At 41.4% G+C, this 27,574-nt stretch overlaps 2 protein-coding genes across 2 annotated transcripts; one reads left to right on the top strand and one right to left on the bottom strand.

Annotated features, from left to right (window-relative positions):
* Nucleotides 1-73: 73 nt before the first annotated feature.
* Nucleotides 74-10,317, top strand: LOC136445680 (DNA-directed primase/polymerase protein-like). Its single transcript, XM_066443813.1, has 12 exons — nucleotides 74-132; nucleotides 673-765; nucleotides 1,268-1,346; nucleotides 3,278-3,375; nucleotides 4,385-4,526; nucleotides 5,613-5,683; nucleotides 6,501-6,574; nucleotides 7,654-7,815; nucleotides 8,259-8,442; nucleotides 8,895-9,007; nucleotides 9,341-9,542; nucleotides 10,158-10,317. The coding sequence occupies exons 1-12, from the start codon at nucleotides 74-76 to the stop codon at nucleotides 10,315-10,317; spliced, it is 1,437 nt and encodes a 478-aa protein (XP_066299910.1).
* A 3,781-nt stretch (nucleotides 10,318-14,098) lies between these two features.
* Nucleotides 14,099-26,674, bottom strand: LOC136446203 (uncharacterized). The gene is made up of 3 exons (XM_066444516.1): nucleotides 26,371-26,674; nucleotides 16,561-16,690; nucleotides 14,099-14,363 (listed from the first exon to the last, which is right to left on the bottom strand). Exons 1-3 carry the CDS (start codon nucleotides 26,606-26,608, stop codon nucleotides 14,222-14,224), a joined length of 510 nt encoding a protein of 169 aa, XP_066300613.1. The 5' UTR covers nucleotides 26,609-26,674; the 3' UTR covers nucleotides 14,099-14,221.
* Between the last annotated feature and the right edge of the window lie 900 nt (nucleotides 26,675-27,574).

Here is a 27,574-nt window from a genome sequence, read left to right as displayed (position 1 = left end):
ACTGTTGACAGGATATCCTGTCAATAGCCAGGCCAAAATCTCACAAATTGTTTACTTACTTGCCCTTAGCAACATGTCCAACCAGCCAACCGTATCACCCAGGAAACGCAGTTTGACTCAGCTGAGGGAGTGGTGAGTTTTGTTTGTTTGTTTGTTTGTTTCTTACTTTGTTTGAGCGTTTATTTATCATGAAGAACTCAAATCGGCCTGTTGGGCACTTTACATTGAGGTAAGGGCCAGATATTTAGTGTAAGTAACAAAAATACAAAATTATATCATTGACTGACTCACTGAGGTCCTGATAAATTTCACCCATGTATCAAGCATGACTTATAATAAGCTGAGAATATGGTCTCATTCAATGATTCTTGTAGTGTTGTTCATGGTCAGGTTCCAGCTATGCGTACACAATGAGATGCATTTTTTTTTTATTTTGTTGATATGATATGTAAAGGTGAATGCCCCTAAGTTCTAAACAGTTTAATACATGCTTAATACATGGCTGGAAATGTTTTGTTTGTGTCTCAGGGCCTTCAAGTTTGATTGTGTCATTGCTATTTGCTATATGTTTTGTCTGATTTGGCAGGATTCTTTAGATCAATATGACTTTTCATTCAGTCATTCATTCATTTGTTCATTTGTTCACATTTACATCCTCCCCGTCCTTTGCAGGAGGACGATAGAATGGAAGAAGAAGCTGAGGAGGTTTGAGAAAGCGGAGGAGAAAATTAAGAAGTTTCCATTAGGACCTCAATACAAGGCAGGGTGAGGGAAAGATTTCTTTGCATAATTAAGACCTTAGATTCATTTGACGATCGACTGAGGGTTAGTATAGCTTTATACATGTATGTTGAATTGTTTTGTAAAGGATGGATTTAGTGACAACATATATATGATAGATTTAGTGATAACAGTTATATGTTTACATTGTAGCTGTTTACTTTTTGTATCTCATCTTGTTCACTATCAACAGTACAGGTAATGATATTCTACCTCTAGTCTTTGATGTACTGTAAATGCATTTAAGTTTGCATGGTTTTTATTTCGCGCTAAGGGGAAAATGGAGTGTTAGCTATGGTTTTGCTTTCGCAGCCGTGCTATACTATAGTCACATACTGCTACAGTATTAGATAAAAATGTTCGCGGTGGTTTTAAGTTTGCGGTGAAACGGTCGCGAACATTTCTGCATTTACAGTGATCAATTTCAATCCCTGCAGTCAATTATTTTCTTCAAGGTTCAAGTGAACTCAGACTTCTGCTGTTCCAGGTTGCGGCGCCCCTCCCCCGTGTGGCGACTCTTCCCCAGACAGAAGCTAGCCTTTGATTTCGCACGATGTTGTAAACAGGTCTGTATTTAATTGTTTTTATCCTTTTAATTTAATTTGCTTGCCCATATCTAATTAACCTGGGTGCTAGCCTTTTTAAATTTACCCCGCTCTCTTGGTCGCTTCTGTGGAAACGGAACTGACTTAGAGAGCAGAATAAAGCTAAGAAGGCTTGCACAGAAGCGACCAAAAGAGCGGAGTAAAGCTAAAAAGGCTAGCACCCAGGTTAATATCTAACAGACACTGGTACAAAAATGCATAGAAAAGTTTGACATTACACCAACAAATCTCCAACCCATGTCCTACCTATAGATAAAAACCACGGCAAAAGCTGAGTCGGCGAAGTACCGTTAGAAAGTGCTTTGGCAATATTCATTGGATGAACTAGTAAAGCGAGTGATGATAGCATTGTCAGAAGACAGAAGGTAAGATACAATTGAGAGTTTTGTATACTGTACATTTAGAATTGTACATTTGTATGCCTTGAATTTGTTTATTTTTAACGGGGCTTATTTTTCCTGGTAGGAGAGGAAAAGAGATCTTTGTGGTGTTTTAAGATTGTAGAACAGTAGTCATACAAAGGAAATGCATATTCGTGAAAATCAAATCATTGCAAACATTTTAAGATTTACGGTCAGTAGGAGTGGAAGAATGTGAAATACACATAAGAGTGGTCACATCACATTCTATCTAAGAGGACCTGAAAATTTTCCACCAAGTTTTTTTATCATTTTCCTTGGGCAGTTTTGAAACTTGATAGGAAGCTGGCTTTGAACAGATACACAAGGCACTAGAGCTGTGTACCTAAACAAATTTTAGGTACAGGTACAGGCACAGGTACATGGGTTTAGGTACAGGTCCGGACCTGAACCTGTACCTAAACTACTTGTTCAGAAAATGGTAGATTTTAATAAAGAACAAAAGCATGTAACAACATAATATTCAATTGTGCTAGGTATTATTTTTATGAAAACACAGATGAAAATTTGACTCCAGCCTTGCAAATGTATTTTATGTGCTGGAGTACAGTATAGATGTGGCTTTAGTGCACTGCCACGGTAATTTCATAGTAATTTCATCTGCCAAAGTGGCCATCCCCTGAGTCAGGCTTGACCTGATTAGTACCTGTCCAGTACCGGTCCACCAGGGTTCAGGTATTTTGGACCTGTACCTAATTGATTATACCCAGTACTGTATCGGTACCACTGTACCGGTTGTACCGGTACACAGCTCTACAAGGCACTGACAAAAGGTTGCGGATGCCATCCAGGTCTGTCTCCAGCTTTAGATTTTCTTCCCTCCCACACATTCTTTGGGAGCCAATTTTGTTTAACTTTTGTTGCTAAATCCGTCATTTTAAGCTTACGAAAATTCATTTTCATCAAGTTCATTGTTATTTTTTTCGACAGATTGAGCTCCAGCCCGAGGGTGCAAGAAATTTGATGTATACAGTAGAATCCACTTATTTGCATAACTGATTTGCCAGTGCATTTTATGCAATTATAAGGAGTAGTCAATTAACCCTAGGGGACAAAATGAGCGGCACTGAGGGGGGAGGGGGTTGTTGTGGTTACTAGGATGGCACTTGAAGGAAACACACACACTTTGTGTCAAATTCACTCACTCTCAGGTAATACAAAATGTATCATATTGAATTCATAAGTATATCATCAGTTTATTTACACATGTTGAGTGCAAAGAATGGCAAACTTAGCAAAAAATTGGCAATTCTATTCTTCTGAATCCTATCACAGCAAATGACAATGGAGTAGCTACAGCTTTTTCAAAACACAAAGGACAATAACCATAGAAACTATCCATACTCGATTTACATCTGAATGACATCATGTATTACCAATCAGAGGTGTTGCGTTACCACTTTCACCACGGGGACATGTTGAAGCCAGCCAAGTAAAGACTGTTGAGTAACATTTATACCATGTATTTTCCAGGATGTTCATGTGTTTGCGTGTGAGGTGGAGGGGGAAAGTGAGAATGGCCAGAGGAAATACCTGGTCACCACGTATGAACAGTTCTGGGACATGTACAGGTATGTTCATCCTGGTAGTAAGACACACAAGGTTACTGTTACTCAATCATCTGGGTAGATTTTAGAAACGGTCAGAAGCTTTAGACAGTATCACCCCGACCAATGGAATCACGTGAATCGCATTGAAACTCAGATTCGTATCAGCCATTCCCCGACAAATCGCTTTCTAACTTGCGACAAATCGCTTTCTAACTTTCTAACTAATCTGACAAAACAAACTCGCCAGTGAGATGGTGGAAGGTGTCAGCTTCCAAAAGACGTTTTCAGATTGACAATTTTGACACTTTGGAAGTGATTGAAAGTGAACGCGATTTAGCGTTTAGAGAAAAGTAGTAGAAACTAGACGTTAAATCGCGGTCAGATGTAGTCGTTAATGCAAGGGATTTGTCGGGAAATGGCTGATACGAATCTGAGTTTCAGTGCGATTCACGTGATTCCATTGGTCGGGGTGAGTATTTGCTGTCTACCAGTAGTGACAAATGAACTGACATGTGGTTCACCAGGTTTTAGCCAAAATGTAAGAATTGATATGTACAGTTTGTAGATGAACCACTGGTTTGTTCAGTTCACATTGACGAAATACTGCAAATGCTGTCTGAAACGTCTGACCGTTTACAAAATCAATCCAGTTGGTTGAGCAACTTATACCTTGCGCCATATGACGTAATTTTTGGAGTCTTTTTTGAAACAGAAACTTAAGGTGCTTTGCTACATAGTCCAAAATTGAATGTAGTTTACTAAAGTAATTACTTAGTTAAATTCAGCAACGTTACCAAACAAATACATGCCTTATGGCAGCCCTTAGACTGAATTTCATGTAGCAGGCTCATTTACAATTAAGACATCAAAATTTTAAATATACATAAAAACATTTCATTACAACAGTAGAACAGTTTTCACAAATTTTTTTTTGAGAACTAGTAGATTCTTTCATAATAACTATGACCAAAATTAGAAAAAAAACTGATATGACCCATGACAAATGAAATATGATGTACTTTTACCCCAGTGTTCTCCACCCTAATATGGACGGGCACTTCTACGAGGTCATCCCAGAGGGCGCGACCTCTCACCTGTACTTTGACCTGGAGTTCAGCAAGGTCGTGAACCCAGGGTCAGACGGGGTCGCCATGGTCGGCACTCTCATCAGGGTGGGCTAAACTTAAACCTTCCTCCTGGTAAAGGGTGTTTCTTGGGTTTTAAATGTAATGTTGAATCGGAAGAACAACATGACGATGCATTTTGTGTATAAATGTACGATATGATGTAAATGTGAATGTAATTTCTAACCTAGTAACCTATATTGGTTGTTTAACTTAAGTATATTTTCTCCCAAGCCAAGGTTAGGCCTTGACAATAGCTACCTGCTTGTTTGGCAACAGTGGCGTTACAATGGTACGTTCAGTTAAACGAATAAAAAAACGAGAACGAGAAACCAGAGTGTGAGGGAAAAGTCTGTACCTACACACAAATTTCAGAGATTGAATATAGCCCACTCTGTTTTCATCATGACTGTTGTCAGGTGAACAGAAAAGTATTACGTAGACATTGAAGGCATTTTATATCTATATCTTTATTGTTTCCTTCAGTCATTATCAACAATGGTAAAATCCTAATTCATATCAGCCCTACTGCCCCTACAGCTTTGGCTATGGCTAAACAGTCCTATTTGAAATGACAGTCTCTGCCACATAGGGCGCTTCTGTAAGCTGACTCAGGTCTTTTCCAAGGTTCTTTTCTGCGGATCTCCTTCTCATCTGTGTTGTATATCAGTCTTGATCCCCCTGATTTTATCTGCCCGGACATTGTTAAAGGCAGACTAAACTTAATTTCGTAAAGCATACTGCAGTATGTTAAATATAGCACTAAGACCAGTTCTGACTTCTTTTACATGAGTCCATCATAGATTAGCGTTTTTACAATATTTGAAATTCGCGGTGTGGTGATGTAATACTGGAGATGTCCAAAGCCCTTTGACCTTTGTGACGTCAGATTCTGAGTCGGCCACACCTGCACCATAGGAATTGCTCCAGGGCTTTGGACATCGCCAGTATTACATCACCACACCGCGAATTTCAAATGTTGTCAAAACGCTAATCTATGATGGACTCATGTAAAACAAGTCAGAACTGGTCTTAGTGCTATATTTAACATACTGCAGTATGCTTTACGAAATTAAGGTTAGCCTGCCTTTAAGACATGAAGAGATGATGAACTCTAAGACATCTTCCTTGCAGTGCGTCTGCTGGTTTCTGAAGAAGTACAACCTCACCTGTACGGAGAAACATGTGCTCGACTTGGAGTCAAGGTCAGGGGATGTTCTTGATGACATTGATATGCTCGCCTGTTATCATTAAGGATAAGGTGTAAACCCTTACTTTTACTGGCAGTAGAGCTTCCGTCACACACAACCAGGAGGCATTTTCCTGCCAATATTTCGTGAGACAGACGGTTCACTCCGGGCTCGAAATTCAGTTTTGGGAATAGGTGCACCACATAAAATAAAGTAGAATATAACTATTGTAAGCAAAACCTAATCACAAACCTTACTGTTCCTCTTCTTAGAAAATGTATAATTTCCATTGTATTTATGAAACAATGGTATGTACGTTCTCTTGTCCAGTGTTGCAAGAAGGACCAGGAAGTCCATGCTCATTTGGCACGCGATCTCGGCACGCAGTTTTGAAGCGTTCAAAATCAAAATTAACTCAAATTCTAACTTCAAAATCTACAAGTACTACAACAAAGATTTTGTTATTTTCTTACACTTAGATGTCAAGAATATGCTGTGTGCTAGTGTGTAGTGATACCTTTACACATTAAAACCGTACGAAAATATTTGGGTGCACCAGTGCACCCACAGTAAAAAATTAGGTGCACAGCTCCAAAATTGGGTGCACTGGGTGCACATGCACCCAGTATTTCGAGCCCTGGTTCACTGTAACATGAGCAAGTAATGTCCTCCTGGTGTTGTCTGAATATACTCAATACTCTGTGATGATAACTGATTTATCAACCTGATGAAACTTTGCAGAGACAGTCTTTCCCAGTAGGTGATAAATAATGGGACTTACACAGTTGCATTGTTGCACTACTTATTGGTACTGTTTATCTGCTTATTTTAGCACGGAGGAAAAGTTCAGTCATCACCTAATTTTTCACCTGCCTGGAGCAGCCTTCCAGGACAACAGACATGCAGGTGTGTTTGTTTGTTTGTTTGTTTGTTTCTTTGTTTGTTTGTTTGTTTGTTTGATTGTTTGTTTATTATGTCTAGTAGCCCACCTAGCATGATACGCCACAGCCACAGGGCTGAAAATACAGGGTGCATTTTTCCTTTTGTGCACCCAAAATTGTGTACCTAATTTTTGACTGTGGGTGCACAGGGGCACCTAGATATTTATATTTACATATGGTAAAGCTGTTATTGTATACTAATATACAGTATATTCTTGACATTCAAATGTCAGAAAAGGTAATAAAACCCCTGTTATACTACTTGTTTACAATTTCAAAGTTAGCTTTGTAATTCCAGATTCTGAACTTGACTGAAGGGAGGCAATAAAGGCTTCTCTGATGCTCTACTCTATTCTAATGTGCATCCCAAATGTTTTCTGCGCCCGTAAATGTCAAAGTTCAGTGCACCTATTCCTAAGTCCAGTGCACCTATTCCCAAAAATGAATTTGAGTCCTGCGCCAGCCCTGTGCTTGAGAGTTAGTTAGTATTACCTGGGTGCGAAATACCTGGTTGTACGTTGCACAGTGCAACAAGATTTCGGTTGGTGCAAGTTAATTCCAAACCCAGGTAGCGCAGTGTGCAACCTTATATTTTGAGCCAAAGATTTCAATCGGAGCCCTGGAAGCTCACAAAAACACAGTGTCACTCTCATAAAATTCGGTAAATCTTCAATTGAAATAAAGAAATCAACACTTTTTCTTTTTAAGCCATCCAAAACCCTTCATAGATCGTGGAATTTGAGCTGAAAAAGACGAAAACACACTGCCCTCAGCTAAACAAGATGTTGTTGGGTCAATGGGAACACAATACTATCTAATATATATTTTGAAATGTTAGTAGTATTATACGCTACATATGAGCTTGATTTGAAGAAATCGGTGAATGTTGCTGGAGCAACCTGAAATTTGGATGTGCAACCTAGCATTTGCCCTTGGTTGCAACATGGGCAACCTGGCTCAAAAAAGTATTTCGCACCCTGATTACATGAAAATAACACAAGAGGAAAGATGACTTTACTTCAACAAAGTTTCCTTTTTCTTCAGGTAATTTTGTGCATGAGATGTGTGAGAAGCTGCACCTGTGCAGTGAACAACACCACCTAGCAGATGATACAGAACTGCAGGAGCTGGTTGCAGCGGTGCAAGGGTTGGACCAGTTGTTTGTGAAAAACAAGGATGGAGAGAAAGTCCTGTTCATAGATGAAGGTAGATTTGTTTTCAGGGACGTTTGAGATTAATTGTAGGCCAAACAAGTTTCATTGTACCAATGAGAGTCACAGCAGACTTAAATCATTCATTATTTTTCTTTATTCCTCTCTTAGGAGAGCAATTGAAACTTAAGAAAAAACAGAAACAATTGGAATATTAAAATAGAATATTATGCATATGTGTATATTACCTACATTACTCTCCAGGACTCATTGAGAGATTTGAAATCACCATTATTTCACAAAAAGGAACTTTGTGTTTGAAGTGTAGTAGACCTACACTACAGACATCATGGAATGGGTTATAGTATACAGACATGTGTTGTTTATCATGTCCATGTTGTTGTTTACAAAGTTGTGTTCCCTTTATGCAGGTGTGTTCTTGTTTACCATATGCAGGTGTGTTGTTTACCTCATGCATGTTTGTTGTTGTTTATGCAGGTGTGTACACAAAGAACAGGAACTTCCGTCTGTACAAGAGCACGAAGCTTGGTAGGCGGGCGCCTCTGATTGTCGCTCCGCTGTGTAAATACAAACTACAGGAGGGGAGCAAAGCATCCTGGGAGGGGAGCAAAGCATCCTGGGACAAACAGGTCTTCCTGGACTCCCTTGTTAGCAACGTGAGGTAAGATGGTCTCAGACCAGAGTTCTTTTCATGATTTTGTCTCTGATCTTAAAAGGGCTGATCACTACAACTTAAAAGCTAGTTGTCTGGCTGCTTCATTGTAGAGCTGTTTGGTATCCTCTATGTTCTATTTATTTTAGGTATATTGTATCTCTTCCTTTCTTTTGCATAACTGGTAAGCTGCCTTTAGGCATTGCACACCAGTTTGTGCAGTCTAAGGTACAAGTTATTTAAGACAGGACTATAAGGTTTCATCCTTTCACAATGGCATTGGACCTTTACCAGTAGTCTTTTCGATTAAGTTTGGTGGGATGCTTAACTTTTGAGGAAATAGGTGTCAAGTGCCTTTCCCATTGGGCACAACATTTGGGGCATGCTAGGGATTTGAACCCAGAAACTTTAGATTCTTAGTCAACAACCCTAACCCCAAGACCACTTTGCCACCGTTTCAGGTTTTCTTCTGACCTGCGAGTGTTGCGCTGTGAGCGTGACAAAACTTCCGCCCGCAGAGTTCGAGCCAGCTGTGAGGGTGAAGACAACAGTTCAGGGAGGGAGAGCACGGAAGGTACAGTCTACTTCTGAATCATTCCTTATGTCCATGTATTATAGGAATACTGTACTTGCTAGGGGCTATTCTACATGTATGCTAGCATTCCCTACTAGATAGTCGTATTGTTTTTGTATCTGTGAACTGTACTTGTTCTTTTGTTTTGTTGTGACCTGAACTTAGCCAAGTGTGGCAGAAATGTGCAATAAAGGTCTTCATTCATTCATTTAGTAGCAAACTTACCTGATTGTACACTAGATTTAGATGAAACAAAGCACTGATTAGTTTCACCATCTACAGATGTTCATGTAGGTGACCCTATGTATTCATCTTTTTTTGTACCTGACGCAGTTGCGGATCAGCTGTCAGGTCACAGCGGCTCCCCCTACCCAGAAGTGGATGCCTACATGGTACTGCAGGCGTGTCGTGGGGGCGTGCATGGGGGGATCCGGCAGTGGACATACTTCTCGCAGGGAGAGGTGCTGATGTACGACATCGCCCAGAACCGCTGGTGCGAGAACATCGGACGGGCGCACAGGAGCAACCACATCATGTAGGTGTCGTTTGCAATGCGTTAACTGTACATTATCACCTGCTGGTGTTTGGGACTGCAGTCTTCACACTGCAGCAATGACAACTTTGTTTGTTTGTATTGCATACCCAGTAAACAGCCTCATGCCGTAACACACCAGGTTTGTACTGAACAGAACGAGCTGCATATCTGGACAGATTTACTGTAAATGCAGAAATGTCTGCGGTGGTTCTATGTCCAATAATGTCCACAAACTTAGAACCACCGCAAACACTCCATTTTCCCCTTAGCGTGAAATAAAATCATTTACAGTATTTGATCCACTCACATCGAGATGGACCCCTAGACTTTTTGATAAGTGTGGTGGGTTCTTGAGATGACATACTTGAGATGTTGCTCCCCTCAAACAGGGGACCTCCATTTAACGTTTTATCCAAGGGAGGTCCCTAACTGAACCTAAGTACTCATTTTTGACTGCATTCTTCACTCTGGTGCCTAGATGCCGTGAGGAATAGAACCAGTCAAGGAGATGACAAAACTTCGGCAGGTGATTATTGAGGTGTGAGAAGAACTTGGTTATTTAGGAGTTTACTAACCTGGTGAAATTGTTAACAGATTCTCGCCTTTATTCCCCAGGCTTGTAGCAGACCTGAAGCGGCAGGTGTGGTACCAGAAATGTCACGATCCTGTCTGTCGGGCTCAGAACTACAAGTCTCCAGGTACACCTACTTATTTCACCCACAAGGGACCTAAAGTGTTACTTTTGGCTTGTCTGTCTGTGCATCTGTGTGTGTAAGTGCGTGTGAGTATGTTTGTGTGTGTGTGTGTGTCTGTGAGTGCGTGTCTATTAGTATGTATTTCCCATGTCCTAAGCCCAGCAGTAGGGTTTGGGTTAGAGTTAGGAAGGGCATCCAGCCGTAAAAACTCTTGCTACAAAAAAAGGACTTGCACTTGATGAGGAGTTCTGGGGCTTCCCCATCCATGTGCAAGCACGTCTAACCCCCAGATGATGGGGAACAAAAGATGTTAAATTGGATAGAGAGAGAGAGAGAGTGAATGTGGTAGTGTGTGTATGTGTTTGTGTATATGTGTGTGTCTGGGTGTGTGTGAGTCTGTGTATATAAGTGTGGCCCAATGTACAATTGTACATGTATTTAATTATTTCATAACTTTAACTTTAGATATATCAACAAGATCACAGCACAACATTTTAACAAATATCAAGTTTTCTGTAACCAAGTGACGTAAGTCTTTTACAGATCATGCCAGTTTAGGTTCCTAGTTTGCAGTTTTCCAGGCAAGATTGCCAGGTATATTGGCCACCTTGCCCAGATAATGACAAGGATAAGCATGGCAATGCTGGAAGGATCTTAGCAGTCCTTGTTACAACTAATGATGCCTAAAAAATCTTTATCTCTCCAGAGAGGCCTCTTCCAGCTGAAGTGCTGCCTGCATTTATTCTGGAAGAGGTGAGTTGGTTTCACATGGATGAGGAAAGTTTGGAAAAGAAGGGATAAACATCTGTGAGAGTAGAGACTTCAATCTGTGATTCTGCGGGTAGTGACCCTGGTTAGAGTCTGTACATTTAAAGATATGCCCTTCAAAGGGGTTAGGGCTTTTCAGCTTCGATTCATCAATGGATTACCTCGGAATCTAGGACAGTTAGAATTCCTGTTAGATTCTCTTGTGTTTCCAGCTCTTATAGCTGACTAATGAATGATTCTTGACTCACCAACACCCAGGACCAATTTTGGGACTCGGGAGTTGAGGACGAAGACTTGCTGTCGGCGCTCACATCTCAGGAACATTCCTGCGAGGAAGTCGAGACGGATTTGGGTACAGGCGCTTCTTGGGACGCAGACGGACAAGAACCGTCCGACCAAGACTTACTCGCTGAGGACGATACGGCAATGGTGATAGCAGCAGCCAAAAGCGAAGAAAAGTCTTTGACTATAGCAACAATTGAAGACACCTGGGAGGTTTCCGACAATGACTTACTCGCAGCGGAAAATCGTTGCCATGGCAACGATGCCAGGAACACAAAATCAGCTGTTGAGGAACAGGGACATTGCTTTGACAACAATTCTAGGAAAATAAGAACAGCTAAAGAGACTTCTGACAATGATTTACTTGCGGCTGCAACTCGTTGCCATGGCAGTGATTGCAGGAAAACAAAAACGGCTCTTGACATTAGGGAACAGGATTGTTGCCATGACAACAATTCCGGGAAAGTTGAAACAATTGTTGAAAACTGTGAGGTTTCTAAAGAGGACCAGCTTGCTGCAACACAGCATTACCATAGCAACCAGTCTGTCAACAACAGCATCTCTGATGCAGGGTTACAGCATTGCCATGACGATACTAGTAACTCAAGAACAATACAAACAACCGTTGACAGCTGTGAGATTTCAGACGAGGACTTACTTTTAGCAGCCCAGACCTCTCGAGATGGTAGTTAAGGCAGTTAATCTACCAGACAGCTATTGATGAGCGATCAAAATTGGATTTGTGTTTCTGTTTTATAATTGGAATATGATGCCCAATGCAAAAGAATGATTTTAAAGACGACAAAAGACACAAAACATATATAAAGCATAAATCATTTTTCGTCTTTGAAATTTGTGGAGTGATCAGTCAAATATTTGGTTGCTCGTCGGTCGCTGGCTCTAATGTAAGTTACCATGGTAACAGTTGCAGAAAAATGAAAACATCTTAATTGTGATTTTAAGATTCAATTTGTACAACCGGATAAGATTAGGAGATTACTTCTAGACGTTACCAGTGACATCCATTGTGTGAAAGGAAGAAGTGTCATGAGATTTTATGTTTTATACTTTTAAAACAGTTTATTTCGGTTAAGATTTTGATATTGACACTTTCCTTTTATCCAAAATTCTTTCGATAAATGGAAAAAAAAAACTTTGAGTTCAACATCAAGGATCGAATGATTTTATTTCCATTCTGTGGGGTGTGGTTCATGATAACAAGTCAGTGTTCCCTCAGCTTGTCCAAATCCATCTTGTTTTTTAAATCAAAACTGCCCAAGAAGACCACTCAAGGGACATATAAAATCTAGTCTATGTGGACAGGTGGTCGCTACAGACAGGATTCTTAATGCTCGTGGGATTGACTTTTGGGTTGATTATGTGAAAAGTTATCTAAGGGACCACCATTGACCAGCTGGTCCTTATAAAGACTCTTAGTCACTTGTGCAGGTTTGACTGTATTTCTTTCTTTCAATATCAAACTTGCAGTTTGCAGGTGGGTAGTCTAAATCTTTACAGGCATCCTTCAATTTATTTTTCTAAGAGTCTAAGCAAAATGGTTTGAGTTGCAGTATGCCTAACTCGTTGCAGCCAACTCTGGTTTGTCAGCTGTAAGTGTGACCTTATGCGGAGCTGGAAATCCTCCAACTTCCAAGTCTGTCATCAGGACTTCCTTGTCACTGTCTGTGACATCCTGAAGTCAGTCTGGGGGCTCCAATAGGTCTGTCCTATTGGGTTCGTCTCCATAACCCATGGCACGAATCCTCCCCCACTGTCCCAGGTACATGTGCTGGCGCTATTTTTAAACCTAGTGTCAGAGCCTGCATCCATTTTCCAACAGGGCGTTAGCACGTGACATCACAGCTGCCAAACTGGTCGGTTGAACCTGTATCAAACCTCCACCAGGCCTTCCTAATACTACTGATGACAGTAGTCTATGGGCCTGGACAGTTTTTGTACCACCAAGAGGGACCAGTGCTGTCATTGGTTTTTATTTTTTTAAATCTGCAATAACCAAATTCTGTAGGCCAAAGATGGTCTATTCTGGACTGTGTGTGAAAATCAAAAAAAAAAAAAAACGGTCATGGCCCATGGACTATAAAGGGTAATAGTTCGTAGAATTCGGCACAAATACTGTGAATAAATTGGCCAGGAGAGAAAGTCCGCGGTAAGGGTAGCACGTATTAACTGTCCTGGCGAATGAGACCCTATGTTGGCCAAACTCCCCTGGCAAATTATTCTCCCTACAGCCAGCAGCCAACCAGGCGACATCCAGATTCAACCAACCAGCATGGAGGACGATGCTGACGTCATAGTCACGTGGGTGAAAACACCGTATACACACTTGCATCACGTTTCAAGACATGAAGAACGAGAGGAAAGTACATGTTTTAATACAAAAGATAAATTGAGTCCGTATGTCGAATGTTCATAGGCGTGCTGCCAACGTAATTTTAGTTAATACATTTAGATATTTTTGTGGACATGCCATGATATACTTGAACGACACTATATTAGAGTAGGTTGTACAACTGTGTTAGATGATAACGGAAAGATGTAAAAGTAAGAAGCATCTATTTCTAAAAAGTCATTGGCCCCTCTCCCTGACATTCAGAACTTTACATCGTTTATGATAAGCTGGTTCACGATTTGAACTACGCATGCGCAAGGTCAAAGATACAGGCTCCTATCAGTTTTAACAAGTCTTGTCTAGACCATGCCTGATACAGTTCCAAACTTGTTTTATGTCACGGTCATTCAACTTTCACGTTACCCACAATGCATCATACTGCTCATGCGCATTTCAGACTGTGAACCAGCTGTGTATACCTGTATGCTTAGTATTATAGAAAATTACAGTTAAAACTTGTATCAGAATGATAGAAAATTCTGTTGACAACGACATAAATGTCCTTTCTGCTGCAGTTCTCCGTTCTATCGGAAGTCGTCGCATTTCTGGCGGATGACGCGCATGTCCGTCTGTATTTTTGTCCGCCGCGAGTCGATCTCGTTGTCCTGTTGGCAGAACGGCTGGTCCAGAACGGTCTGGTAACACTGGTACAGCTCCATCTGGACACTGCAAGAAAAGGAAAAAGTTTTGAACACTTCTTTTTTTTTGCCTTAGGCCACAGCAAGTAATTTTTATGGATGACATCATCGCGCTCATTAATTTTCGCCTGATTTCAAAATAAAAAACAAGAAATTTCATTGTCCTCCGACGGTGGTCAACATGCCAAAAATTGGCAGATATGTCGTAAAGGTTGACAGTCTAAGGCTTAGACTGTCAACCTTTACGCTAAGGTGTTTCATTGCATATGAATACCCAGTACCCAAGCTGTTTTCTGCATTTGTTCTAGCAAGGACATTATGTAAATAATGGGGGGGGGGGGGGGGGGTCTGGTTAATTGAGCTGTAAACACAAGGTGTTTCAACGCATACGAATTCCCAGTGTAGTTGCTTCAGATGATGGTACAACAAGATCTTTTCTGCATTTGTTGTAGTTAGTCTATTGAGATGTATACACATCTAGATCTATTTGGTTGAATACAGGAATATAGCTGTTGGTCCTGATATCATATTTCGTCGCCTCAATTCTTGTTTAACAAGACTTATGATCTCAAAATTTGAAAATATAGGAATCTTGGTTTTTTTTGGCCCGCCTTGTTTTTTTTTTCGCCCTATCTCATTAATTTTGGAGTCTGCGGAGGATGTCATCCATAAAATTTACTTGCTGTGGCCTTACGTGTACGTTAAGACGAGTTCAGTTCACAACATAACATGGGAGTAGCACTGGACAAACTCTACGCTGGTCTCCCAAAAGTGTCAGACAAGGTATGAGTCAGACGTTTAAGGTTTGCCGCACACTGCAGGGAGGAAAAGGGAAAAGTTTTGAGCACTTCTTTTATAACAAGAGTTCCACGACCTCATATCTCCATGAACAATTCTATTCATGCAAATGCACATTTGCATAATATATGCTTGGTCATAAACACCTTTATCTAACTTACACATGTTGCAATATTGACAGTCCTATAATTTTCCATTTAGATGAATTATGGTGTTTTTGCATTAATTATGCAAATTAGGAATTCATTTGTATAATTGGTATCTGTTCATGCTCCACTTTCCATAATCTACATATGTTACATGTATTTGAGTCTGATAATGAAAAACACTGCAAATATAGATTTTCCTCATTAGCTATGCAAATTAAGTCCCAATTAGCATAATTTGCACTTCATTGTTTATATTTCTATCTAAGCTACCTGCATACTAAATATCATGGAAATCCGTTGTTCCTTTGTTCAGTTATTCTCCTTAGAAGATTTTCACAAAAACGCCCCTGCAGTTCCAGAAAAGCTGTTAGAGAGCCCAAACCTACACCACTTCTTTATTACATCACAAGCTATCTGCCACCCTAAAATCAAGACCACAGCACGTCCAGGTCAAAAGATACAAAAATTGAAGTTCTGCTGCAGTACCAAGGTCACATACCAGGGGGCCCAAAATCAACCCTGAACTTAGGCTTCACAACACCTACCCACATACCAAATATCATCGTAATCCATCAAGAGGTTCTTGAGTTATGCTGACTACAGTAGTGCGGAAACACAAACAGACAAACAGACAGACAGACAGACAGACAAACAAACACACAGACACACCCAAAACTATATCTCCATTTTTCATGGAGATAATAACCTTATTGCAAGTTCATGCCCGGAGGCTAATTGCAAAAATACAAGGAAATGAGATAATGATAACACAAAGTAAAATGAAAGTCGTCAACTAGCGCTATACTTCTAATCAAAACAGTTGTTAATGGGTTTGATTTCTTTTTTGTATGCAAAACTTCCGGGAGATATATGCATTGGCTGGTGTTAACAAAAAGACAGTTTTTTGTACACCCGACGGCTTACGTGGCAGAGGCTTAGTTACACAAATAGAGGGCACGAGATCAAGACGTCACGGTTCGGATTTTAGATCACGTCTGATCTGGATAGACGTAGTGTCCTTGGGAAATACACGACTTTCTTCACTCCACCTGGGTGCAAAAATGGGTACCTGACTGGAAGCTTCTAAGGTGGTTTAATTTTTGTGGTGACCCCTCCACCGCGAAATCACACCGCAAATATGCGTTTACCATATAATACTACTGTAGTACAAAATTGATTCGACCGCAAACATAAAAACACCGCGAAAACTCATTTTCCCTGCTACCATGAAATGGCACCACCACCGCAAAAGTAAAAGCTTTTACAGTAGAATCTTACCCGCAGAACAGCGTCTGTCCCTCCGCGGATAACAGCAGCTCGCCCAGGTCGTTCATGGCGCGCCGGTAGTCATGGAAACACTCCATCAGGGCACGCCCCCATCTCTCTCTGCACATCTGAGCAGGGGATACTAAACAAACAAACAAATAGATAAACAAACATGTCTAAACAAACCATCAGGGCACGCCCCCAATTCTCTCTGCACAGCTGAGCAGGGGATACTAAACAAACAAATAAACAAACAAATAAACAAACATGACTAGACACTCCACCTGAGTACGGCCCCATCTTTCCCAGCACTGCTTAGCAGGGGATACTAAATAAACAAATTGTAAACGATAACAAACAAAAAAAATTAACAAGAGTCTTAGGACCCAAAATCTCCATGAAACTTTGTTTTTTTTATTAAACCAGTTCCCCCCATTCTATATCCCTCAATGGTATGACCCACACTGGCCGGGCAAGGGGAGAAGTGGCTATAGATAGCTACTGACCTAGATAAGAGACCAACAGATGGTGCGACCTCAAAGCCCACAATAGAGTAGATATTCCTCATTACTTATGCAAATTCAGTATGAATTTGCATAATTAGCACTTCAGTTTGTACATCTCTGTCCAACCTACCTACATATCAAATAACATGAAAATCTGTCGCTCCTTTCTTCAGTTATTCTCCTTGCAAAATATTTACAAACACGCCATTGCAGTTCCAGTGACACATACCAGGGGGCCCAAAATCGACCTTGACCTTTCTCCTCCCAGCACCTACCCACATACCAAATATCATTTCAATCCATCCACACGTTCTTCAGTTATGCTGATTTTAAGCGTCCGGTAACACATACATACATACACGGTGACACAAACATACACACACGCGCACACACACGCAAACACACTAACTTCGCATGATTTGCACTTCAGTGTGTACATCTCTGTCCAACCTACCTGCGTACCAAATAACATGAAAATCTGTTGTTCCTCTCTTCAGTTATACCCCTTTAGAACATTTTTACAAATAGGCCATTGCAGTTCCAGGGACACAAACCAGGGGGCCCAAAATCGACCTTGACCATTCTCCTCCCAGCGCATACCCACATACCAAATATCATTACAATCCATCTACACGTTCTACAGTTATGCTGACTTTAAGCATCCGACGACACCCATGCAAACGATTTACCTCCTTACTTATGCAAATTCGGTCTCATTTGCATAGTTTGCACTTAAGTGTGTACAACTTGGTCTAACCTACCTGTGTACCAAAGAACATGACGATCTGTCGATCCACTCTTCAGTTCTTCTACATTGAAGATTTTAACAAATACGCCATTGCAGTTCCAGTCACACATGCCAGGGGGCCCAAAATCGACCTTGACCTTCCTCCTCCTAACACCCACCCACATACCCAAAATCATTACAATCCATGTACAGGTTCTACAGTTATGGTGACTTTAAGCGTCCGGTGACACATACATACACACAAACACCAAACGCAAGCAAAACAGTATCTCCATGAAAAAGCCTTTTTTCCTGGAGATAATGAATAAACACCGCGTCGTGACACACCCTCATCTCTCAGCTGAATAAACAAAAAGAATAGACATAAATAAACGCTGTTGAAGTTTTGAACTTAAGTGCAGCGCCATTATATCCTTGTCCTTGTATTGTTTCCTCAATAAAATGACTTCCTTCAAGTCGTTTGGCAACGTTTAAGATTAGAACAGAGACACACAGTTCACACGTGCGTTGATTTTGGCGCGCTTCCCGGACGAAACGTGTCGCCTCTTTCAACACAGAGGTGACTCGCGTCATTGCTAGCCTCCGTTACAGACCCCACCAGTGATCTGTTTCCCAACTACGCACAGTTTTCTGGCAGATACCGGGTTCTGACTGCTGTCCTGCACTACGCTACTTATTAAGACAATTCAAACTCTAAAACTGGATAAGATTTTGAGATTTATTTCCGGACGTTTCGAGTGACATCCATCACTCTTCTTCAGCGTCAATAGATTAAGAGTGATGGATGTCACTCGAAATGTCCGGAAATAAATCTCCGAATTTTATACAGTTGTCGAGTTTGAATTATCTTCATGTATTGTTTACCTGGATGTCTAACCTTCATAAACGTACACTTCTTATTGTGACATGCGATCCATTCAATAGGCAAAGTCATAACGTAATTTTCATGCAACTCAATGAACAAATAGTCACGCATTGCCTTTTGCAAAATGACCATAGGAAAAAATGTCAATATCTGACATTGAATTGTTTTATGATTAGCAACTTTGTTGTTCGACACTAGTAGGAAAAGACTTAATGTCTGGAACTTTATCTACTTTTTCTTCAAACAACAGCAACATGACATTTAAAACATGACATTTAAATGTAATCTATTTTTAGATCCTCTGCGTCAGGTCAAATCTGACAGGCACAATCTTTTATTGGATCAACGTGAAAACATCTCAGTAGAAAGACTTCAGAAAGTGAAGCAGATGTTTCAAATCCGTCCCACGTTTCACCGAGAGCGCTCCTAGGAAAATATATCTTGACTCGGGTGATCTTTCAGTCGCACCGCGCCGTCTGTCCTGCTGAGCTCCGCGCCAACAAAAGGTTACATAAGGTACGGGGACGCGACACAGACCGACTAGGGGATATAATTCAGTGGAGATGTGGTTAACAGATTGAACCCGCGCCCAGAGAAAAGAAAGGAGAGTTTGTTTTACGTCGTTTTTGGATAGACAAGGACGACGTGGCACTGCACTCAAGTTTATCATAACTTATTTCAACAGTGCCACGTACAGAGAACAGTATACCCATTTCTACACCTGGGTGGAGTGAGGAAAGTCGTGTAAAGTGCCTTTCCCAAGGGCACAACATCGGTGGCATTAGGGGATTCGAACTCCCTACCGTTACGCCATATGACCCCAATGAGAGTTTCACTGGGCTTACTGTATCTGTATCTGTATAGCCGGTATTAGGAAAGGAAAAATAATGTGTAAATCATCAGACAAATGTGCACTTAGGCCTAGCTGTGACTCGATCGCTCTACATTTGCGACGTCTTGTAATTAGTTGATTTTTTTTATAGCATCATACCGGGAACTTATCTTGAAAGTCGAACTGAATGTGAAATTAGTGTCATGTGCCATTTGAAAAGAAATACTATTGTATTTCGTTTTTGCATAACCGGTAAACTGCCTTTGGCCGTGAACACACCAGTTGTGTACAGTAGGTACAAGCTGCGCATGCGTAAGACTGGACTGTTAAGTTTTGATCCACTCACACTGGGACGGATCCCTACTCTTTTCGATAAGTGTGTTGGGTTCTTTAAAGGCACCCAGAGCATTTTATGAGGCTTTAAAACTTGAGATATTCTTGTTGCTGTAATCTTTATGAAATTGACATTTAATGCCACTGTTTACCACATTTGCGTGCGGATTTCTTATCAAAAGTGCTCAAAAGCGGCACAAAAATAAGCTACATGGTGATCTTTTAGTTTCACGCGCCTAGTGTAAATAGACCGATACCATAGCCCCGCCCACCTTCGTCAAAACGTAGAAATGCAAAATTAAAACATAAAAATACAAATATTTAACGGACATGCAGTCACTCTCTCGTTGGTCGAACCGCTAATTGGACAGTCAGGATCAGTCTATTAGGGCTTGGATTTTCTATCAGTTCTCACCACACAACGACATCGTATCTTTGCTCCTTTAATGTCGATATGTAATGGTATAGTGTTATTGAAACTTACTAAGTGTAGGAATGACTAGAAATTGAAGTTTTTTTATTCAAGTTTCAAGCCTCATAAATGCTCTGGATGCCTTTAACGTGCTCGAGGTGTGGCTATCCTCAAACACGGGGCCTCCGGCGTTACGTCCCATTCAAAAGGACGTCTCTAGCCGAAGATAGGAATTCATTTTCCCCTGAAGGAAATATGTGTAAAATGCCATTCCCAAGGGTACAATATTTCAAACCCAGAGCGTTTAACGTTTAATGTGATATTATGGTCTACATCTATAGGAGATCTGTAAGAGTATTTAACTTTAGACTCCAAGTCTCTGAAGACGATGCAGACCAACTACGGGACATACTTCACCGGAAATGTAGTTGTTATATTATATAGTACATATTATAGTTATATTATATGTTATTGTATATAGTACCAGTAACCTATTGTTACAGCAAAGTCAGACACAGTTTACTGACGCATGTATGTTTTTCCTATGTTTTTATCATGTATTTGCAATTAGCCCACGGGCATGAACTTGCAATAAACTTCAATAAACTTCAATATATATTACATCCACGCCCAGAAAGAAAAAGAGATTCTTATGTCTGAATGGACGAACAGACTTCCTAAACATAGATATAAATTTGGAGTTTTGAAGAGAACATCAAAATAGGCAGTATGGAATTTCACAGCCAAAATAAATTACAGCCCAAACTATGTCACTGAAAAATTGAAGAATAACTTTCTTCAGTTCCAGCGTTTTAAGGAAATTGTGATCGAACACTTCCTGTTTTGAGAAAGTTTAAGTTGATCAGATGGAACTTATAAAATCTTGCTGTTCCAATCCTCCAATTATTGTTGCAGGGCCGGAAAAATAAACGTTGGGGTTGGAAGATAGCCAGTTAGTACACTGTGTGTCACTGATTTTAAATTTCTTCTGTCTGGGAGGTCTAGTCGCAGCCGTAACTTCAGAGTTTATGGCCACTTCTAAGGGTATGTTGTGCGAGGAAAATATGCCGCAATGTCTTTCCCGTTTACCCAACGGCAGGCACATCGACACTTCTGTTCAGTAAAAAATTAGGGTCCTTCGTATTCTACCGCTTTGAAAAAAAGAAAAAGAAATAAAACCTAAGAGTTTAGATTGAGAACATTAACAATTTGGATATTAAAGGAGCCACGTGTACCACGTTGTCGTTGTTTTTCATTGCGTCTATCTTGTTATTTTAAATTAGCCTTCGGGAAATGATTTGCAATAAACATGTTATTAGTAGATTTGGATTTTAACTTGAAGTAGATCATCCTCGCAACATAATGCTTTTTCGATAGCGCAATGCGGCTTCTTTACAACACGCTTTTATTGACAAGTATACGGGTCATCCCTACCTTTGACGATAAGTGTGCTGGGTTCTTTTACGTGCGTGGGTTTGGGTTCATCAATAACATTTGGAGTCATACTGTTAACTTACGTACCAACACACGAACTAACTCCGGCTAAACCATGACCTCCTTGGTAAAAGCAGAAGTTAGTTGAAATCCTTCCTGCATCTTTCGCTGCATGGGTGGTGGCGTAGCGCCTATCTCCGTTACTGTAGCCCTTGGGCCACACAGATATGCACGCAGCACAGCAGGGGATCTATTGGTGTGTATATCCCATACTCTTTCTTATAAGTGCTGAGTGTTAAGTAGAAGAAACAGTACGTGTTCCATCGTTAAAGTCTTTTAGCATGACTCGGCCGTGTATTGAACCCGCAACCCCCGAAGCGAACACTCCACCCATTGTTGTATCGGTTCGGCCTAGCAGAAATGTTCTGTTTCCGGTTACGCGACCGACCCTAGCAAAACCTGCCGACCCTAGCTCATTTTTGTGGGTAGACTCCTGGCATAGTGACATAGCATTTTTGATCAGTGACATCTTAGTGATGAAATTCAAACCAGACTTACTCTGTTTCTTCAATTGGCCTTCACGTGAGTGAAACGGGACACAAAGTCGCCGTCACGACTGTTCTTCGCTTCTTCTTCTTTTTTTATTCAGAATTTTCAACGAGCCTGTAGATCAATCATTCATTTCGCGCGGCTTTCTGTGTAGCCTTTCTCCAAGCAGATGCGAGGATCGACTCATTCTTCGTGTTTTACGCCTGAATTTGCAGCCTCCTTCGCAGACTTCTGGGCAGTGTCGTTTATATTTTGTGGGGCTCTGATTCGCGTTGGGGCGGGCCTATTCCTAAGGCATATTCCCTTTCTAAGCATACAAAACCTTAGCTCATGTTGAAAATCGCGAATCAGAGTTCCACGCCCCACATCCCCCCCCCTAAAAAAAATGCCACCGGTCTGCGAGGGAGGCTATGAATACTGATTTGCGCTAATTGCAACATTGGTACTCTTTTCTATCTGTGCATTTCTAGTTCAGTTCTAATTTGCAATTCTAGTTTTAACAGTTCGCTTCCCCCTATATCTGTCGGCACTGCAATGAAGGCGAACCGACTGATTGATTGATTGATTGATTGATTGATTGATTGATTGATTGATTGATTGATTGATTGATTGATTGATTGATTGGTTGGTTGATTGATTGATTGATTGATTTAAAGCCTCGCTGAAAATATTTCGACAAAAATAATCGTAGAACCTTGGTTCCTTGGTAGAACCAACCTCCTTGGTAGTACGGACGTGACCAAATTTCGTCCCATTCATGTAAAGGACAACGGTCGCACATTGATTGATTGATGGATGGATGGATGGATGGATGGATGGATGGATGGATGGATGGATGGATGGATGGATGGATTGATTGATTGATTGATTGATTGATTGATTGATGGATTGGTTGGTTGGTTGGTTGATTCATAGTATCGCTGACAATCCAAAGACAAAATAGAAGTGTAGGACGAATGGGTAGGACGAATGTGACCGCGTCTTCTCACCCCATCTTGAAGGACAAAGATCTAGTTAAAACGCCAGAAAGGCCGAACAGAAGGCCGTACAAACGTGTCACAGCTTGCCGATGACAGTCTTAATCCAGCCTGCCGCATCCCGATAATCTTTCCTCTGACAACTTGAGTCCGTCAAACTCCTTGATTATTTTTGTCTGTCAGAAAAGAGCGGCGATCGGATTAAGACTTGGAAGAAGAGAAACTCTGGGTTACGTTTCCTGTCAAAGTTTGTGTAGACTTCGTACAAGATTCGTCACATATTCGCGCCTAGCCTGCCAACCTTCAAAGGCCTTGAAAAAGTAATGTTGTGTTTTTGATTACCATCCTTAAAAAACGGGTGGTAGGTGAGAATTGTCTTTTTTGTCTATTAGTTTTGTATCATTGGTGCATTTTGGCCGAATGCAGTTTAACAATATAAAATGAAATGTATCTGGACACTCTCGTTTTTAACACCATTTTCTAATTCTACAGATATACATTGAACAAGCATAAGTTTAACAAAGTGAACAAAGAAGTATGATGTTTACTATATTTTTACATCAACTATACAAAATTTTAGTTAAGAGTCTGTGAGAGGTAGAATAGGCACCGTGTTCGCGGCGAAACAACAAGCCATCTGTTTGTTAGCCTGGATGCCAGACCCCCAAACTCTGAAATATCTATCGTGTCACTATAGATATTTCAGAGTTTGGGGGTCTGGCATCCAGGCTATCTGTTTGTTTGAACTTAGTATATTTATGGGAATCTTAAATCTTATTCCTAAATGTCACTAAATTCCTTCTAAAATATCGAGTCTACCACACTCAATTGGCATCATGAACCTAAGATGGTTTAAATGTCGAACTTGTCGTTTCATGAAACCACTTAACCATACTGTGTGACACTTTTGAACGCACTATGAACGTCAATGAATCATGTGTGTGTAAGATTGTTAAATGTAAATTAAATACTACAATAGGTATTAAGCGGTTTTCGTATAAACTTTTTGAAAAAGTGTTTCGATAACATTGTACATTTATCCAAATGTCTACAATGATGTACCATGTACCGTATTTGTAGGTCAAACAGGCCAGTTCACCTCATCTCAAATCGGCTTGTAGGTCACTTTTTATTGAAGGCATGGGGGGGGGGGGGGGGGGCACTGTAAAATAGGCCATCGTCGAATCGTGCTTTACGTTTTGTACACGTTGGTATCGGTTGCAAAATTGTATCAAATATGATAAAAGTCTGTCCCGCACCAGACGGTGCAAAGGGTGGCGCCCGTCTCAATAGCCCTTGGGCCACACAACTTTGTACAATCACTAGTCCACCGGTAGTGGTGTGTTATCAACTACAGCAGTACCATACGCCTTCCCAGTGCTGAGTGCTCAGTAGAGAAAACAGTATGTACCATTTTCAAAATCTGCGGTAAGACTCGGCCAGGGATCGAACTCCGACCTACCAAATACGAAGATTTGGCGCGCGCTCTTCGAACTAGGTCATTGTACCGGTATTAAAGAAGTAGAGGTAGCTTTAAACCACGGATTTACGAACCAAAAGTTCGAGGAAAGTATTTTGGCCATATCGTGTGTTTACAGTAGCGTGGGAGGCTGTTGAATGAAGATGTCACCCTCCCCTGTCCGACAGAAAACAGGCGCTTCAGATAAACAACATCAATAAACACAAGTTTCCGCTCTCGCCGCCGGTTTGGGTTGGTTTGAACGTCACAAGCTGGAGTGTATAGGGTTCGAATACACTAAGGGTCTGCTAATGCTCGTGCCAAATGTAAACAGACACAGGAAAGACTAGCAACATCGATGAAGGTTCGACTTTTCAATTGATAGTTTTGGTTGCTACAGTTCTTTTTCAACCACTGTTGAAATTTAGTAGATGCCACCTGAAACGACTGACCGTTTACAAAATTTCTCCTGTTGCTTGAGTATCTAACGAAAACTATCTATTTTATTAGCGATAAATCCATTAGCAATGAACGTATCGGGATGCTACCTTCCGCAATGCTTGGGTCGGGGGGGGGGGGATGGGTTGTTAGATGTCGACGAAAATGGGTTAAAGAGTTATACAGAGAAGACCCTGGGGCCTCTGGCGAACTTTCCATCGTTGAGGATCGACTAACCCACTAGCCTTGCAAGACTGGACTGTACGTATGTACTGTTTGATCCACTCGCACCGGGATGGACCCCTACCCTCATCGACAAGTGTGATGGGTTCTTTAACTTGCCCAATATGTGGCTCTTCTCAAACGCAGTGCCTCCGACTTTACGTTCAATCTGAGAGGACGTCCCTAACCGAATCTATGTACTCATTTTCACGCGAGTCGAGTTAGAGAACAGGTTTAAGAAAGAGAGCTAGAAAGAAAGGAAGAAAGAAAGAAAGAAAGAAAGAAAGAAAGAAAGAAAGAAAGAAAGAAAGAAAGAAAGAAAGAAAGAAAGAAAGAAAGAAAGAAAGAAAGAAAGAAAGAAAGAAAGAAAGAAAGAAAGAAAGAAAGAAAGAAAGAAAGAAAGAAAGAAAGAAAGAAAGAAAGAAAGAAAAATAGTAGAAGCGAGAAACTCGATGGAGGCTACACGTGCCTACACGTCCTACCCCCCGGTAGGACGACTTGTGTCACCGTTTCACCTGCGTTTCACCTTTGCGGAACAATCACTTACGGGACACGTGTTCTTGGTTAGGTGCGGCTAGAGGCTGATTCCCCTCTACTACAACTTCTTTCAAACAGACGTGATAATAAGGCAGGGGATCAAGACAAGAGGCGGGCCAAGAGACCGTGGTTTAGCGATATATTTTCTTCGATTCCCTTTTCATACGGCAGCAAAATGCTGCCTGGAATAATATATATCCAAAGCCATGGTGTTTGATTTCTTTCTGAAAGGATCGCGGCAATGTTTGCTAAACAATGCCCTACGTCATTATATTCATTACTGCTCTCTCAAGTGTCCGCGGACTCTGACGAAAGTTGAAGGTAGCCCTGTTCTCGAGTACGTGTGTTCTAGCGTCTCGGTTCTACAGTCGGCACAACAAATAGTCGGCCCCAGCTCGGACATGTTGTAAGGGATTGCATTCATCATCTCGGATGGTGAGCACCGAGATTTTAAAGCACCATTCACATCAACTAAGGATGGCAATAGATAAAGAAGAAAGCAGTACTTACACCCAGCCATCCCGTGCCCAACTGCCGCTTCCACCTCGTTCCCAGTAGTGTCGGGTCGGCCGATGAAGACGTCGTCGTCGGGGTCCAGGCCCGACCCCTCCCGTGCGTACCCGGGACCCTCCTCGATGTAAACCGTCTCGACCACAGACGTAGACCGTAACCCGAACGGGCGGATAGGCGCTGCATTCACCACGGCTAGCGCCAGGAACACGGATAGGACGCCGCCGTACCACCCCATCTTCACACGTGGCTCTCCCGATCAGAACCGGACCGGTATCAACTCGGGTGAAAGGACCTCTGTGCGACGGGGCGAACCGTTACTGATGGGCCGGGAGGGTCCAGCCGAGACGACTGGCTCTGTGGCGGGGCGAACCGTTACGTCCCTCTCTCCTGTGGTTCCTGTCTTTCTGCTCTACCTGGTATGGAAGCGTTTCCTTGGCTCACCAGCCTCATAACGCTGAGGGGTTTTCATTTTGTTTTCTAGCAGGAGCGCGGAATGGTCTGGATTTGACATTCATCTGAATTGATTTATAAAGAGAAATATTTTGAATATATCTCTAAGCATCAAGGATCTTTCCAATCAAACGGAATCTCAAACTTTCCTCAACAATCAGGATCTTAACATTTTCAAAGTCATGTTTTTGGTTTTTCATAAAAATCTCATACCAGAATATCTGTCCTTCAGACTGTTCACAGCATGTACATAACTGTGCATCTTGTAGGGCTTCCATATGCATGAGCACATGTATGGTGGCTGCTTTTCCCTTCTGCTTGTACCATGGCTGTAATAGATCCATACAGCGGGACTTGTCATGGGCCCTGTCAGTTTGCCATCAATGTTGTCTATGTCTGGTGTCTCAAACCCAAGACACCAAGCCAGGTCCTTCCAGTCTGAGCTCACACTGTTCTTTATGAAGCTGAAATACCTCTTGACACCTGCAAGGATACATGTACTTCTAGTAGGGGGAAACATATATACAGTCAAACCTGCCTAGGCGACCACCTCGTCAACGCGACCACCTGGCCCCAAAAATTTTTCTAGCTTCAATACAAAACAAAGGTCACGTGACGTCAGCAATTAACAAACAGTTCCGGAAGTTTCTAACAGTCACGGTGGAGTGAAACTGGCTGTTATAGTTAGCGGTTTTCCCCCTGCAAGTCTCGTCGTCTGGCCAGAGTCCATCCCGAAGTTATAAGTTTTGGT

Source organism: Branchiostoma lanceolatum, chromosome 12 (assembly GCF_035083965.1).
Source record: "Branchiostoma lanceolatum isolate klBraLanc5 chromosome 12, klBraLanc5.hap2, whole genome shotgun sequence".
In the NCBI taxonomy this organism is placed as follows: Eukaryota; Metazoa; Chordata; class Leptocardii; order Amphioxiformes; family Branchiostomatidae; genus Branchiostoma; species Branchiostoma lanceolatum.
Note: the sequence above shows the minus strand (reverse complement) of the source record. Positions and strands in the feature narration are given on the sequence as shown.

What these genes read in the sequence shown, in the direction of transcription:
- LOC136445680 (XM_066443813.1), top strand. Translation starts at nt 74, where the DNA reads ATGTCCAACCAGCCAACCGTATCACCCAGGAAACGCAGTTTGACTCAG. An exon ending in TTGACTCAGCTGAGGGAGTG is followed by an intron (nt 133 to 672) that starts GTGAGTTTTGTT and finishes CGTCCTTTGCAG; the next exon opens with GAGGACGATAGAATGGAAGA. An exon ending in CAGTTCTGGGACATGTACAG is followed by an intron (nt 3,376 to 4,384) that starts GTATGTTCATCC and finishes CTTTTACCCCAG; the next exon opens with TGTTCTCCACCCTAATATGG.
- LOC136446203 (XM_066444516.1), bottom strand. Translation starts at nt 26,608, where the DNA reads ATGGGGTGGTACGGCGGCGTCCTATCCGTGTTCCTGGCGCTAGCCGTG. An exon ending in TGGGCACGGGATGGCTGGGT is followed by an intron (nt 16,691 to 26,370) that starts GTAAGTACTGCT and finishes TTGTTTGTTTAG; the next exon opens with TATCCCCTGCTCAGATGTGC. An exon ending in GGACAGACGCTGTTCTGCGG is followed by an intron (nt 14,364 to 16,560) that starts GTAAGATTCTAC and finishes CTTTTCTTGCAG; the next exon opens with TGTCCAGATGGAGCTGTACC.